The sequence below is a fragment of the Gambusia affinis genome, linkage group LG15 (assembly GCF_019740435.1).
Source record: "Gambusia affinis linkage group LG15, SWU_Gaff_1.0, whole genome shotgun sequence".
Classification (NCBI taxonomy): domain Eukaryota; kingdom Metazoa; phylum Chordata; class Actinopteri; order Cyprinodontiformes; family Poeciliidae; genus Gambusia; species Gambusia affinis.
In genome coordinates, this window is record NC_057882.1 from 18515026 (window position 1) to 18526700 (window position 11675).

Here is an 11675-nt window from a genome sequence, read left to right on the forward strand (position 1 = left end):
TCAAAACTCACCTAAATACACTGAAATCTGATTACATTCGGTGTTATCTAGACCAAGAAGCATCAAACCCGATGTTTTTCACAATTTTAATATTTTATTGTTTAAGCGTAAACGATTAAACTGAACCGTATTTGTACTCAGACAATAAGCTAACACGCACACAAAATAAATAAAATAAAAATAAAAGTATGTGAAAACCTTCCTCGAATGTAAATAGTACTTTTTCTCAGTTTTTTTCTAATGAAGATGTAACGCATTGGTCAATGCGCCGAAGCGCATGAAATGCATTTATGGGGTAATTCCATTCTGACTAAAAGAAGAAAACAGGGTTGGATCAGCAGATTAACTCAAACCTGCTGATTAAAAATAATCAACAGGTTTGATTATTTTTAAGGATATCAAGGTGTGTATGCAAATTTCTTCTGGAAAGTTTTTTAAAATTAATATTAGTAATTAATATTAATATCCTTAAAATGATAGATTCTAGCTGAGCTAAACTAGAGTGGTGCCGTCCCTTCAAAACAGCGGATCAGCCCTTTATTGAGTCACGGCGGAAGCATCGAATGTGAAGCCAACTTCAGGGTATTTGTTCGTCCATTCTGGTGTAGCAGCAAATATCCAGCTAGCTGTATTACGCTGATGTTTATCAGCCCTCTGTACCCATAATTCTCTAGGAAAACATTAGATTTTTTTTCAGTAGAGCACATTTGAAGCGTTTTATTGAACGGTGTAAAACAGTGCGGAAGTCTCCGCCCCTTTTTAGAGGTAAACAAAATATACCTTCGTCATCCCACTGTAGGAGCTACCGTGACTCTGGCTGCATTTGCTCAGCTGTAAATGGAAATAAGCAACTATAAAGCATGAATTGTCGCTCGGAGGTTCTGGAGGTCACGGTGGAGGCTCGCCAGGTGGAGGAGGCTATGCTCGCCTTGCTACACACCATTTTGCTCCACCGAAGTACGGGCAAGTTTCACTACAAGAAGGAGGGCACCTACTCCATCGGCACCGTGGGCACTCAGGACATCGACTGCGATTTCATCGACTTCACCTTTGTCAGGGTGTCCTCCGAGGAGCTGGACAGGGTGATCAGGAAAGCGGTGTCTGAATTCAAGGTAAATGTGCGGCTTCGGCGTATGATTATTGGACTTGTCGTGTGTGAGGAGGCCTGAAAAAATGCTCATTATGATCTGTTTTCGTCTGTGCTTTTATACCCGCAGGATGCCCTGAGCAGCGACGGCATGGGGCAGATCTCCCTGGAGTTCTACCAGAAGAAGAAGTCCCGCTGGCCCTTCTCCGACGAGTGCATCCCCTGGGAGGTGTGGAGCATCAAAGTCAGCGTGGTCAACCTGGCTAATGAGCAGGAGAGACAGATCTGCAGGGAGAAAGTGGGCGAAAAGCTCGGGGAGAAGGTGATCAACGTGGTGGAGGTCATAAACCGCCACGAATACCTGCCCAAGATGCCCACCCAGTCTGAAGTGGACAATGTTTTTGACACCAGTCTGAAAGATGTGCAGCCGTACCTGTACAAAATCACGTACCAGATCACCGATTCTCTCGGAACTTCCGTGAGCACCACCATGAGGAGGCTGATAAAAGACACTCTGGCCTTGTGAGGATCATCTTCTTAAATCACTAGTTATGTTTTTTTTTTTTTTTGCTGTTAGCAAAAAACATGTCAGCTCTTCTGCTGCAGGTTTGAAGCAGCATCTGTTATCACTGGTGTTAATGTAAGATGTGATTCTGCACCGTTTCTGTTCTTTTGTCAATTATGTACTCTTTCTTTTCAAAGATCTGAAATTGCACCTATAGTAGACACAGCATCCAACAGAGCTGTAAATAGTGTCACATTTCCTAATAAATTATTCTCATCAAACTTTGCAGACTGAAATGGACAAACAGAAAATGCTTGGTTTTGGTGCAAATGATAAAAGCTGACTTTGGGAAAAAGATTTCCTCACTGACAAGAGAGAGAGGGGGGGGGGGAAACTTCCTCTGCCTGCATTTTCATGGCGAGGATGACCTTACATGCAGGTTAGAACAGGATTTCCAGTTTGTGTTTTTTCATTTTTCCAAATTAAAGCTAACACATCCTAAGTTCACCCCCTGGTTTCCAGTCAGAATGTGTCACGGTGGCCCACAACCTGAGAAACATCCTCTGCAAGCTTAAACTGTCTGCCCACAGGAAAACAACATGTGGAACTACTTTGCTTCCGCACACGTCAACCAGGCGTCTAAAGATGTTTTCTGCCAGGTAAATATTGCGCACAGAAGTTTATATCAGCTTTAAAGAAGTTAGGTTTTTTGTCTATGTAAGAAGCAGCAGTTATGATTATAATTACATATCCAAATTTCTTTTTAAGTGAGCTACTAGATCAGTGATGAAATAATTCACAATACCACCGCTGGTCGTATCTTTACTCCACTGTTACTCTTTATTACAGAAGTGTAGCACAAAATAAACGTAGAAAACTTTAACACCAAAGTCTCCAAAAGCAACAATTATGCAACCAATGTTGATACAAATATCAATTATTGCAGTAAGAGCACAGGAAGAGTAAAAAGATCCAACTTCAAAAACAAACGAAACAAAAAAGGTACAAAATCGAGAATACAAACACTTCCATGTACACAAATCGAATCAATTCGGCAAAATCTTTTTTTTTCTCACAAGATATTAAGAGCACTAGTAGCAATACAGACTTTCTGCAGAACATCACTATGCAGCTTTTATTTCTGCTGAGAAAAAAATGAGAAACAGAAACCAATTTTGACTTCCTCCAAATGGCAGCAGTCAGGATAAATTATGACAAAGATTTAATCCACCAAGGCAGGAATATATACTAATACGAGAATACAACTGCAAAACCGCTGGAATACAATCATAATCATCTTTTTTTTTCTTTTTAAATAAATTTAATTATCTCGTTGTGGGTTACTTCATCTAAACATTAACCACCTTAAAATGCCTGAGTCACAAGTTCTCTGAAAATTTGTGCTTTTATGTGAACTAAGATAAACAATAAAACAAAAACAGCAAAAAAACCACATAAGGCCTTCAAAACAGTGTAAAGCATGAGTAAATCTATCAGCGTTTGGTTGTCTGTATGAATGGTTCTGCAGGTTTAAATGCAAAAAGAGTTGAGAAACAGAAATAGTTTGCAGAATTTTAAGGTTAGACAGTAAAAAACAGCTATATAACCATGAACTGTACTCAGCGAAGCATCATCTTTAAGTTCCAACTGGCTGCCTGTGCAGCGTATACAGATGTGCTGAAATGCATTGGCAAGCCTGGCGAAAGGTGGAAAAAGACTTAATATAAATTCATTCCTTTTGCAGCAGCATAAGTAAACTTAGAATTTAGAAAAATCTAATTTTTTAAAGTGAACACATTTATCCAGCTTGGTTTAGAACAAGCAGGAGTGCTTTGCATATCAAAATCTTATCCAAAACATAATCAACACTGAACTGGTTCACTAAATCTACCTTCTTCCCTGGACTAGAAACCTGGTTAAAAACAAAGATTTCTTAATATGGGCTATAACAGTTAAATCTTCTTAAAGGTTGTATTTTTCTATGTTCTTCAGAGAGCTGCAGCTGTAAAAGGTGAGTTTATTTAATGCCTTTTCTACATCTGTACCTCTATTGGTAAGAACATTTGATTAATGTTTGGACTGGACCACCTAATTGAACATTATTTATTGGGCCAATTATTAGAAAAATCCATTAACTATGCACTTGATCTGGTTTAATAGCACAGGAAATTGTATCCAGTGAACACATTGAATGTTGAAAAGGCATTCTGAGAAAAACATTTTTAACATTTCATTTTCATTTCATACAACTAACTGAACTGAAGCACGGTTGTCCGCGTTGTCCTATAATGGAGTTAAACTTTTTAACAAAGTGCATATTGATTACATCATTGAGGCCACCAATAGTATCTTAAGGGACGCCACTCACACCAAGAGAAAGAGCCAACATAAATGCAAAAGCATTATTATTTACTTTAACTGAAAACCTTAATGCACCTCCACACACACTCTGAAAGAACAAGGTACAAGGCCGCTTCTTCTTCTTCAGCTGCACATTTACAAATAAAGCAAAACCAGCTGAAATAAGGAGGGTAACAACTCTGTACCTTGTTTTTACAAAACACGTACTTAGGTAAATACAAACAACTAAAGATGTTGAAAAGACATATCCTTATATAAGTTTTCAAAGAATTAACTGCTTGTATAATAATCTCACAGAGGAACCTAGCAACTGATTGCACATTCATCTTTACACCTTTAATAAACATGGCCACTTTGAAATCTACAACTGGAGGCAAGCAAAGAAGCTTTACATTCAGAGTCTGGTTTGTGGATGTGCTCATCTTAACATGAAGAGTTCAGGGAAGGGCGGCGCTGACGGCTCTACATGTGGCTGTGGCTCTGCTCGTGGCTCCACAGACTGAACGCCGTCTTGAAGGTTCTGTGGCAGAGCTTACACATGTACTGCCTTTTAAACGTCAGCGCGGACAGAGACGGTGCGTGGTAGAAGAGCGTGTCTGGCTCGTGAGGGCCGCCTGGATTCTCCAAGCTGTTGGATCTGGACAGGGAGCCACCGTGGCCACTGGGTTCCACCCCAGGCCTGCTTGCCTTGCCTGCCGACGAGCCGCAGGGCTCTGGGCTGCTCGACTCCTCAGGGATGGTCGCCGCTGCTGGTGCCTGAGGGGATCTGAGCACAGAAGCTTGTGGAGAACGCCGCTCGGAGTTCTGGGGAGTCAGAGGCGGGGAGGGAGACAGGGGAGGAGCATGCATGTTCATCTCTTTGACTCCAACTTCGCTGGCAGATGACATGTGGGACTGGAAGTGGCTCCAAAGGCGAAAGTTGGTCCTGAAAGCTTTGTTGCAGATGTGGCAGATAAATGGTTTGATGTGGCACAGCAGTTCCTGGTGTCGCTCCAGGTCTTTGCGAGAACTGAAGAGGTTGCCGCACTTCTCGCAAGGCCGCACCCCGTGTTCCTCAGGCCCAGCTTTCCCAGCCTCTGAACCGTCCCTCTCACTCACCGCCTCCTCCAATGGCTCTTCCTTCACAACCAGTTTGCCGTGGTGGCCCATGCTCAGGTCCTCAGGCATATAGGGCGAGGAGTCCTCAGAGTCATACATGGGTGGACCCGATGAGTCGCTGTAACTGATGTTCTCTGGAAAATTCCCAGGCGCTGAAGGTTCATCGCTGTAAGGCTCCTCTCCCAGAGTGTCAGGCGCCTCTTCATCGTTCTCTGGTTGCTTCAGGTGAATCTGATTTTTACCAGTCATCATGTTCTGGTTGTGGACTTCCACCTGGTGGCGCCAAATGCTGAAGGAAGATTTGAAGGTGCGCATGCATTCCAGGCATGTCAGTTTCTTGTACCTGCAATGGGCCTCATGGTCCTTCTTGACAACCGGGCTCGAAAAGCGGAGGCCACAGTAAGGGCACACGGTTGCGTGTCGACAGCCTCTCTCATGGTCGCCCTGCTCTACGAGTGATGACAACTTAACATTACATAGCCTGCAGGAGTAAACACCAGAGTCTGTGTTGTTCTGTTGAAGGATCTCTTCCTGTTCCGGATAAAGGACACTCTCACTCCCTGTGTCCTGGTCGGTCTTTTCAGCAGGATGTGTCCTTAAATGCTGCCTGTACTGGGACTGGAACACAAACACTTTGCCGCAGTAGGGACACACAAAGCTGGACCTTGATCTCTTTTTTGCGAGAGAAGGAGACTGCAAACCCTGCTTATTCCTCTTCAGCTTCCAGAGCAAAGCCTTCTTTATTTCTCGCTCTCGCACAATGTCTATCAGCTTTTTCTGGAACTTCTCGTCCAGCACAGACGAGCTGGAGGACGAAGCTGGGTTCTGAACCACCCCATGCTGGGTTTGGCAGTGAGTCCACACTTTGAAATTAGTGTGGAAGCGCTTGTGGCAGATGTCACAAGCATACGGCTTCTCCGGATTGTGATACATATTGACGTGACGATGCAGTCCGGCACTGGAGCGGAAAACCTTTAGGCAGTTCCAGCATTTAAAAATCTTATTCGGAGACAGTTCTGCGTTGTTCTCACTGGGGTCGCTATTTGCATGCTGAGGTTCTGTCTCCTGTGAAGCAACGTGTTCTTTGAATACTTTACTTTTCTTAAATGGGTACCTTCTGTTGTCAGGCCGCTCCTTCCTCTTACCTGGAAGACTAAAATCTGTCCTGGAGCCCTGGCTGTAATTTGTTTGCAAGTCTTTGAGATTAACTGGCAGAGCATCTCCAACCGTGATCCGAACAATTTCCATGGGATCGGGGAGCGGACTGCTCGGCTCAGCTTTCACACTGACGTGTCCTTCTACCTGAGTTTCCTTATCATACCTGTTGAGATACTTGGACCTGAGAACCAGAGGGGACGCTCTCGTCGAGTTGCCATTGTGGGTGAATGTTTCAGTTCCTGATGCCTTTGAGGCAATTTTGACGACTGATTGTTCTCGGTTTTGGAGATCTTTGAGTTCCAGCGTTGGGGAGAAAACAGGAACAGGGCTGTCCATGGACAGTGATCTCCGGAGAAGGCTTTTTATGAGTGGGCCACTCCGGTCAGTGACCTGGCTCAGCTCTCTGGCCTGACCCTGGAAGGGAACGTTATTATGATAGTGGTGGTCGAGTTCTTCAATCTCCTCTTTGGTGTCCTGGTCAGAACCAGACTGTAGGTTGATGTGCTGCACATCAGCGTCACTAAAAGACACAGATGATGTCAGCTGAGGCCTGACTGATTTGATGTGTGATAAATTTCCTTTCAGTATGGTGGAATATGGATATCTGGACTTCCTCTCCAGGGGTTTGTTCTGCTCGGAGGATTTCCCGCTGGTCTCTGAGTTCTTGACCGACTCATGCGAGTTGTGTTCTGATGGAAGTTGAGCCGCCCCTCGAGGAGAATAAGGAGATGGAGATCTCTCTGATGTTTTTCCCTGATAATTTGAGTGAGAGGGGTGGGCTGTGTTGTTCTGGACCCGACACACAATAACGCTCCTTGTCTGGACATCGTTTTCATCCCCCTCTGAGTACGAGAGCCGTTTTCTGGACACGCAGTAGGATGCGTGAGGCCTCGTTGACACAATGTTTGTAAGAAATGGGATTCCAAGGCTGTAGCCAAGCTCTTGAATGGCTGCCAGGCTGCCTTTGTCCACAAAAAGAGAGGAGGAGTAAATGTAATTCAGAACTATCTCGAAGGCGTCGGGTTCACAGAAGTCCAGGTTCACAACTCGTAGTGAGTCTCCACCCATCCGTGTAAAAAGAGACTGGAAATACTCGCTACTGGCAGCAAGAACACTTTTATGGGCCTGGTACCTTTGGTCTGCCACATTCAGGACCACGTCGCACATCTGGCCCCGCAGCCGCTGCTCATTGAGAACCCCCAACACTGACAGGGCATGGGAGGGGTTACTGTAATGCACAAGGCTCTCCATGGCTGAAAGAGAATACAGATGCACATTAATTCATAGGCTTTAATATTGGGTTTTCATTACAAATGAGCAAAAAGCATAGCATAAACAAAATTAAAGATAATGATTGACTTATTTCTGTCTCTTCAACTGAATATGATGTTAAACAGATTAATTCATTTTATCAGTTATTGCAAATATCTACCTCCAGATTATTCTTCTAAACTTTACGCAGAGAGATTAAACAAAAGCCAAACATTCTCAGAAATCTACCAGATATAAGATGCCATCTAATGGCAAACGGTGGAAATTATAGAAGTAATAAAACTGATTTCATTTTTCACTTTTCATCCTTTTCTTTATAGGGTTATAAATGTTTCCACAATACATTTTTTCAGGAGGGGTTGGAAATAAAACAAGTCACTTGAAATAAACATATACATTTCCATAATCCAAATAGGGCAACATATTTCCCCACAAAATCAAATATATAAATATTTATCCTTTACAAATATTTGTTTAAATGTCCTTCAGTAATCTGCAGAGAAACCCCCAGCTTTTTGTAGCCATGAAGAAGGTCCAAGTAAAATAAAATAGTGGCTTTGATTTGTTTTTAAGAATTTCCACACAATTTCAGTAAAGAGGAGGTCTGGTCCATTCTAAAAGCTTCATGTTAACATACTTTATCCTTTTCCAAAATGTATTATATGTGGGTTTGGGAGTGCTGTTTGCCTTTTGGAACACCCAGTTATGGTCCAGTTATGGTCACTGTTCCATCGCCAGTACAACCAGCAGCTGGAAGTACTTCATCATGATACTACCACCACTATATTTGAAGCATTGTTAGGTTTAAAAGCAACACCTTGACTTTTCCGAACATTCCTCTTCTCATTATGGCCGAGTAGCTCAAACTTTCTCTTTTCGGACTACAGAGCTTAAAGAGCTGATTTCAATAAAACTGATAAATTCAGTCTAACTCTGACTTACCCCAGGGCCGTGCCGAAGCTGCAAAAAGTGTGTGGCTTCAACCAAATATTAGTATGCATCTGCTTGAGCCTCTATGTGTATATGGATTAAAAGGAAATCCTCAATGAATTCAAAAGCAAGGGCCAAATTCTTACTTTTAAAAGTCATGGAGGTTTAATGCTGCCATTTTTTTTGACTGTTCATGGACATCTGTAGCAATTTATCCAAAGCATTTTTCAAGAAATGACATATAAAATAGATGATACAATTCTAAGTTATCATTTCACAGGAAGTTGGACTGCTCTCAAAAAACACCTATAAAAGAATCAGTTACGTTGGCTTGTTCAAAGCTAATATTCACAAGAATTCAAACAAAAACAAAACAAACAAAAAAAAAAAAACTTCCCAACTGACAAACGTAGCTATTAATATGCCTGCAGTTTAACCCAGAGACATGTTTACTGACTGAGCTACAGAGAGCAGAAGATTTTATTTTTAAACACAGTGAAACAAGTTCTAACCATGGACAATCACTGGTAATTATGGGGCATTACATCATTTTATCACAGGAAAACGCTGTTTTGTCAAGTTGCTGTCAGGCACCAGTCAATGCAGGAAGTATAAAAAAACACCCTTCAATTAAAGAGCAACACGACATCAACCTGTGCAGACAATTATCTCTAATCATATAATAATAATAATAATAATAATAATAATAATAATAATAATAATAATAATAATAATAATAATAATAATAAAATAACATGGCGCTTCAGGAGAGGCAAAGCCAACAACTCAGTGTGCTGAGGCCATCCTGCAAAGAGCAGATCAAATTTCCTCAACAGAGAGGATAAAAGGAGGCTTCATTTAGAACAAGCAGTTTTTAGATTGCTGTATCACAAAAATACAGCAGAGTCAATAAATTATTAATGATAAAAATATATACATGTCTAAATGAATCACTATTCCATGTTAGTACCACTTAGATCATAGTATCCTAAATTTCTGTGCAGTTACTGTGATGCAGAATTTCTTTGGAAGGCTGTCGGACTTTCAGAATCTCGTACTGACACACCATTTATGAAGCCAAGCTCAGAATTATGCTTTGGTTTGGTGCTGCAACTTGTTCAGAAATACAAACAGACAAACATAAAAAGTGACACCAAATATATGGTCAATGCAGTAAAAGCATACCTGCTTACACTAATGAAAATGATTAGTTTACAGTACATAAAGGAGTATGTTTTTAGTAGCTAGTTCAGATGTAAATAACAGCTCTGGATATAATGTAGTACTCCAGAAGATATATCTGAGTACCATAATACATAAAGAAATGTAAAGAATTTTTAGAAAAGTAAAGTTGCTATAGAAAATGCTAATTTTAAGTTAGAAGTGGTGTAACCTTAAATAAAATACAAGCATTTCATTGAACTTTAAATCTGCAAATACTGGTTGCAAGATAAACTGTCTATAAATAATCTGGATATAACATAATCTGTAAACTCTGCAACTTCAACCGTGACTTGGACTGATATTTCCTCTGTTTACTAGCATTTATTCTTGTCATACTGTTTTTAAATTTTATGTAATTTTATTCTTTTTGGTTTTAATTGTTATACTTTTTATACAGTGTATGCAGTGGCACGACATTATTTGCATTTAGCGATATTTCGAGTTATATGCTACTGAGTCAAAATCATTTATTAAAGATATATCTCCAGTCTAATCCATTGTTCAAAATAATTGTTCACGTGATTTATTGACATTTACTTTGAAAATTTCCAACGGAAAAGAAATTTTCTTCTGTGTTGCACATTGACACTATACATTCATACATTCAATAAATGTTGATGGGGAAAAGCTCCATTCATTCATTAAAAACCAGACAACGCCAGGTCGATTCTAACCTTAAGCTTATCGGGAATCTTAAGGGGGAAACAGAAAATGCCGCCGTAGCAGTTTTTTTTTTTTTTTTTTTTTTTTAAAGAGGAAGCTAAATGACGCTGTCAGCACTAGAGCGCTTATTAGACTTGGCTTTTAGTTTCTCCTGTCAGAACTTCTCGGACAGAAACGACTCGTTCAGTTTAGGACGCACTCGGTGGCTTCCTGCGTGTCCGTGGACGCTGTGTGACACGGCAGCGGAGCTCCGACGGCTCGGCTCCCCCTGCAGCTCCGTCACTCCGGGAGAGAGCGGAAAAGTTGAGCGCGTTTCTCTGGACGCCGCTGTTAATCCCAGAAAGCGGGTTGCTGGAGTGAGTTAGGAGCGAATAAGAGCCGTTATGTTCAGTAGAAGTGGCGTTTTCTTCTTTTAGCCACTCAAAAGGAGGGAAAACACACACCTGCCCGTCCTGACACAGCGCAGTCTGCCACACGGGCTCGAAGCTGCTCGGCTTTTACAGCAGCTCAATCCCCCCGTTTAGAGTTACGTCAGCGCGGAAAAGGAAAACAGCCTCTCCTCAACAGCACTCCAGCAACTCTGTGTTTGGCTCATTGTGTCCAACGAGGAATACTGTAGTCTGGCCACACTTACCCATCCCGTCTTGAAAACGGTCTCGCCTCCACGCAGCCAGGACTTTCTTCAGTGTTGTGTAGCTTTCAGCCTGCTTGTCGTGATTCCATCCATCTTGAATTTGACGTCATCCCACACCAGGGATGAGGTCATCGCAAAGACCGCTCGTCACGTGCGCTGGGCGCTGATAGGCTGATTAAGTGACAGAAGGCGGGTTCAACGGAGGACCTCACAGTGGGGCTAATTTAAAGAGATACGCCATGTTTTTTGCTCTGAAGTTCAAATTGTTCGTTTTTAGACCATGATTTTACGACTGCTTGTAGGAAGCTAACAGAATTTAAACCTGTTAGACTGACCGGAGTAGTAAGTTAGCTGCTGATAACATAAACTGTTGCAGGTTTGTTGACACGCTGGATTAAGAAACAAGGGCTGTAAAAGGTGACATATACTGTACGTAGTGATCCCTCACACAATTTACAAGATATAATTGCCAAAACGTTTTCTATTTGCTAAATGCCACGGTAATTTTAGAAAGAATGCCAATTATTTCTTAATGTCTTCAAATTCAGAAGTGTGCATCCAGAATGATTATTGTCTCTAACTGGATTGTCATGTGAAGATGCAGGCTGAAATGTGAAATGTGTTGTGTCAAAGTGGGTTGAAAGGCCAACCAGCAAGGAGGAATTCACTTCTCTAAAACAAACATAAAATAGCCAAACTGAAGTCTGCTAACACTTGAACAACAAACTTTATTTTTGGAGACA

General features: G+C 41.6%; 2 protein-coding genes across 3 annotated transcripts in view; one reads left to right on the plus strand and one right to left on the minus strand.

Moving 5' to 3' along the window:
• The first annotated feature begins 563 nt into the window (after positions 1-563).
• Positions 564-2099, plus strand: atg101 (autophagy related 101). The gene is made up of 3 exons (XM_044140239.1): positions 564-582; positions 800-1112; positions 1218-2099. The coding sequence occupies exons 2-3, from the start codon at positions 861-863 to the stop codon at positions 1611-1613; spliced, it is 648 nt and encodes a 215-aa protein (XP_043996174.1). The 5' UTR covers positions 564-582; positions 800-860; the 3' UTR covers positions 1614-2099.
• Positions 2100-2409: 310 nt separating this feature from the next.
• The window catches only part of zbtb21 (zinc finger and BTB domain containing 21), a 29904-nt gene continuing 20638 nt past the window's right edge, over positions 2410-11675 (minus strand). Inside the window, exons 1-2 of one of the 2 annotated variants that reach the window (XM_044140236.1) lie at positions 10933-11220; positions 2410-7462 (exon numbers count right to left, since the gene is read on the minus strand). In XM_044140236.1, the coding sequence (XP_043996171.1) occupies positions 4416-7462; positions 10933-10936 (3051 nt within the window). In that variant the 5' untranslated portion in view covers positions 10937-11220 and the 3' untranslated portion in view covers positions 2410-4415. Of the gene's footprint in view, positions 7463-10932; positions 11221-11675 lie in introns of those variants that run through there. The other variant, XM_044140237.1, reaches the window with a different exon arrangement.